This window comes from Tachysurus vachellii, chromosome 21, assembly GCF_030014155.1.
Source record: "Tachysurus vachellii isolate PV-2020 chromosome 21, HZAU_Pvac_v1, whole genome shotgun sequence".
Taxonomy (NCBI): Eukaryota; Metazoa; Chordata; class Actinopteri; order Siluriformes; family Bagridae; genus Tachysurus; species Tachysurus vachellii.
This window is the reverse complement of record NC_083480.1, coordinates 8,237,604-8,242,603: the sequence shown is the minus strand read 5'-3', so window position 1 is coordinate 8,242,603 and position 5,000 is coordinate 8,237,604. Positions and strand designations below refer to the sequence as shown.

Here is a 5,000-nt window from a genome sequence, read left to right as displayed (position 1 = left end):
ATCTTGTTTTATTATATAATTTTCTGCATCATGAGAAAAACTGCACACAAGTGATATTAAGTATTTTGCTAAGGACCCATTGCTTTGCTTAGAAGACATTTTCTTAGAGCTGTGGTGAAAAATATGCAGCTCAGTGATGTGTTTCAGATACAAATCAGAAAAGACATCAGTGACATACAAATAAATCTGACTTGATTCTCTGATACAAAACAGCGTTACAATCTGTAGATTATATTCACATCCCAAAATGAGCGTCGTTCAATAACATGAGTGATCCAGTCAGAGGCTCATTCCTTTTATTTCCAATGCAAATCTATCTTTAAAAAAAAGTTTGCATCCTATGTGGTTTCTGGGCAAAAAAAGCCAAAAAAAAAAAAAAAGGGGCAATTTATCCACCTAAACAAATTCATGATGCAAAATTAGACCTAGCTTAAAGAAGGATGTGATTCCTGGCATAGTTAGAACAGATAATGTCAAGAAAACCAGAACAAAATTTGCCAAGCAATGCAGCAGAGCTAGAACTGATCTGAAAGGGTATTACTACGACGGAAGAGATTTAAAAAAAAAAAAAAAAAACATTATTTATACAGCATTCAGAAAAAGAGATGCAAACATTTGAACTCAACTGTACTTGAAGGGTTTGAGACTTCACTCAAGTCTTCCTGTGTGGAAACAGTTGAGGTGCAGCACTTCCTGATGTGGTTACATTCACCACCACAGGAAAAACAATCTGTGTCTGTGATTGTGTGTGGATTTGGTCTACTCAGGGCTTGTTTAGATTCTAGTGTCTTGAATGCACAAATATAGGTTCAAACATTCATTACAGACAGACAAACGGACAGGAAAAGTACTTGAGTCTATTTAAGTATTTTATACCACTGTGCTGTCACCTGTTAATCCACTTCATAGGGTTGAAAGTAATTGGTTCAAATCGAACCACATCACTCCAGCTGTGTGGATTATTTTCCTATAACAGCAAACCCTGAAGCGTGTTATTCCTTACATATGCTTTAAATTGCAATAGATAAACCTTTTACAAATAAATACAAACAAGTAGATCAATTTAGGTATCCATATACACACAGACGTACATATACACAGACACAGACAGACAGATAGATAAACAGATAGATAGATAGAGATAGATAGATAGACAAATAGAGAGACAGACAGACAGATATTACTAATAGGCTTTGACACACAGCGTTTCTGAAATACTACAAAAATCACGTATTTTTACAAATCAATGTTGACTGAAATTAGGGATCATAAACTATAAATCTTTAAGATCTTAAACAGCTAGCTGTAAAAGGCCCATATACACAAAAACACATATTGGGTCAGAGAAAAAGATCTTAGCTTCCCAAATGTGAGCTGAAATTACTTTGTGTGTATAATCACACCACCTCACTGCCCGATTACAGGCGAATATATTAATAAAATAATCCTATTACAATAAAACGCTCTCCTGTGCACAGCTAAGGCGCTAACAGTTAGCATCGAGCTAGCAATCCGAGGCGAATGTGCCACGCCAGGTCATTGTTTACATTGCTAACTAACATACACTGCTTTTTCATCCGTGTCCATTTCAGACAGTCTGGAATATTGTAAAAAAAAAAAAAATGATCGTCTACCTTCCCAAATAACTTTTTTATCAGAACGTCCGAAGTGTGCAGTGTATTTGTTTATAGGTTTAGTTGTGTGGCTAAATCAGGTTGATAAAACAGATAAACACTGCTGTATCTGACTAGCGTTAGGTTTGTGATCACAGTTAATGACAAGCCTGGGCTGTGAGCGGTGTTTAGGGTTTTTATCACAGATATGATCTGGATTAATAAGGACAAAGTGTAGAAGTGGTGCAGGGCAGCTAAAAGGTGGCCCACATACATACAGACCCATACTAGGTAACAGGCTAATAGTGTAAGTGCTAGTCGCTACAGCTAGCTAAGCTAATACTGCTAGCTAGGGTTGTGTTTCATTTCCTACTTCATATATGTCTAGTGAATTAGCACATTATGGTTTCAAAGCAGTCACAGGTATATTATATTCTGGGAAATTGTGTTATCTGGTAAACTGGGCTTCACTAGTCTCAGGTGAATGAAGGCGTTAACTAGCTAGTCTCAGGTGAAGGAAGGAGTTAACTAGCTAGTCTCAGGTGAAGGAAGGAGTTAACTAGCTAGTCTCAGGTGAAGGAAGGAGTTAACTAGCTAGTCTCAGGTGAAGGAAGGCGTTAACTAGCTAGTCTCAGGTGAAGGAAGGCGTTAACTAGCTATTCTCAGGTGAAGGAAGGAGTTAACTAGCTATTCTCAGGTGAAGGAAGGAGTTAACTAGCTATTCTCAGGTGAAGGAAGGAGTTAACTAGCTATTCTCAGGTGAAGGAGTTAACTAGTCTCAGGTGAAGGAGTTAGCTAGTCTCAGGGTTTCAGACCTGGCTGATCTTTGACTCATTTCCACATCAATAAACACCCCATCAAGTTATTTCCGTTCAATTCAAGCACTTTTTAATAAGAACAACTGCACAAAGCGGCCTTTTGTGGCTGTACAGCGTTCACACAGACACACAACACTTAGATCTCGGTCACGAGCGCTCACCAGATTTGAAGAAGGCTGCTATGTCGGCTGCGTCCTTCGCCGCCTCCTCGGCTCCTTCCCCCGAGCTCATGGCTGTGGAAGAAAGCGCGGAGATAATAATGTCCAAACGTCAAAAAATCACCCTTTCCAGCTCTGACGGATCGTAGGGAATAAGTCCGGTCGTGTGCTGTTTAAAAAAAAAAAAAACCAGTGACACGAACGGAGAGGAAAGAGTGCGCTTCTGCTAAGCTAGGGACCACGAGCAGTCCTCCATCTTGGATAATACACATTTACTATCGCCGGCCGGCAGCGGATCCGACTGGAGGCCGCTCGTCCAGCAAGGGAGGGCGGGGCTACGCTCGTCCAGCAAGGGAGGGGCGGAGCTACGCTCGTCCAACAAGGGAGAGGCGGGGCTACTGACGTCCAGCAACAGAGGGGGCGGGGCTACGCTCGTCCAGCAATCACGATATACACACAACGTACTACATGCATACAATCAGAATACACACACATACTAACATACAATCAGAATACACACACAACATACTACAGATACAATCAGAATACACACACTACACACATACAAACAGAATACACACACATACTACAGATACAATCAGAATACACACACACACAACATACTACATACAATCAGAATACACACATACTAGATACAATCAGAATACACACACACATACTACACACATACAATCAGAATACACACACATACTAACATACAATCAGAATACACACACAACATACTACATACATACAATCAGAATACACACACACACTACACACATACAATCAGAATACACACACATACTACAGATACAATCAGAATACACACACATACTACATACATACAATCAGAATACACACACACATACTACATACATACAATCAGTATACACAAATCTGTGTAAATCTCATTTACACATACAATCAAAAAACACACACCACATACTACACACACATATCAGACCACCAAAATCTATACAGACTGCAACATTTTTCAAAGATAAAAATGCTAAACAAATTCACACACACAAACATTTCAGTTCCAGGATGTAACATGACAAAAATGTAGCACAGCACAAGGGAAGTGAACATTTAATCAAGGCACCGCATTTCAGAAATATGAAATATTTGAAACAAAAGCACATAAATAAAATAATGAAATGTATCACTGAAGGACTGGTTAGTTTTTAATTATTAACCAGCTATTAATATTATAAATATGAAGCACATTAAGCAAATATCTATTTATTAAATACATTAGAGTTCTCCGGCACGTCCCACACACTCAAACCTAAACTGTGTTGAATTGAGAGATATTGAGTTTAAATTAGAAAAACACTGTGATTTCTGTGTTCTACTGTGATCTTGACTCACAATCAGATTGAATGCAATCCCTGATCAGGGTAAAGTTTTTACTGAAAACAAATAAAACAATTACAAAAGTAAGTGCTTACTATTTAAGTGACCAGTCAGTTAGTCTGATAACTCAATAATCTCTAATCTCTAATCTAGTACTGAAAAAAAAATTAAATCATATTGAATAACATTTTTGCCTAATACTATATATTTATAATTATTTTTATTATAATTCTTTTTGCCTAATATTTTTTCTTTTTGCTTACTGTCCTTTTGGAGGGTTTTTTTTTGTTTGTAAAATTAAAAAAATGAGGATTAGAGATAATATGAAGAAAGAAAGAAAGAAAGAAAGAAAAAAAATTTCCGAAAGTTTAAATACTACAAAGTTTTTGAGGTATAAAGCTGCAGTGTATGAAAGGGTTTGATCAGCGTTATACTGACCCCTGGTGTTTAACTGCGTTACTTTTCCGTTACATTTTTTTTTTCTGTGAGCTGTTTTAGTCAGTATCCTGGCATTATTTGTACTAATCCTAATAATAAATCAATTCAAAACGCATGTTCTTATCCAGCAAAGTACATGTGCAACTGTTAAGAAGGTAAAAAATTTTGGTGCAGATATTTATGGAAGGAATCTCATTTATGCCATTTGGCTTAAGAGGCTCTTATCTAACGTCACTTATATTTATCTCACTTTACAGAACAGAGCAACTGAGAGTTAAGAACCTTGCTTGAAGGCCCAGCAGTGGTTATACAAAAGTGCTGGGATCTGAACTCACATTCTTTTAATCAGCAGTCTAATGTCTTATCCACTGAGCTTCCACAATCACCTCCAGGAGCTACACTTTCTAAAAGTCAGAAGGTTTTTCATCATGGGTTTTTTCCCCGTCATTAAAAACAGAGTGTTGGTAAAACTCTAGGTTTTGTTACGGTATCCAGGATGTCAAAAAGTCTGAATTTTTTGAGAGCCAACAAAGCTGAGATCCCTGAAAATGATCTGATCAATATAATTGTGTACAAGTTTCTTCAGTTTCTTTTAAGCCGAGTCTTGACCT

General features: G+C 37.4%; 1 protein-coding gene across 3 annotated transcripts in view; it reads right to left on the bottom strand.

The window, feature by feature from the left end:
* The window catches only part of trioa (trio Rho guanine nucleotide exchange factor a), a 95,788-nt gene extending 92,870 nt beyond the window's left edge, over positions 1–2,918 (bottom strand). For 2 of the 3 annotated variants that reach the window (XM_060857076.1, XM_060857077.1), the window contains exon 1: positions 2,593–2,914. In XM_060857076.1, coding sequence (XP_060713059.1) covers positions 2,593–2,662 — 70 coding nt within the window. In that variant the 5' untranslated portion in view covers positions 2,663–2,914. Of the gene's footprint in view, positions 1–2,592 lie in introns of all 3 variants that reach the window. The other variant, XM_060857078.1, reaches the window with a different exon arrangement.
* Between the last annotated feature and the right edge of the window lie 2,082 nt (positions 2,919–5,000).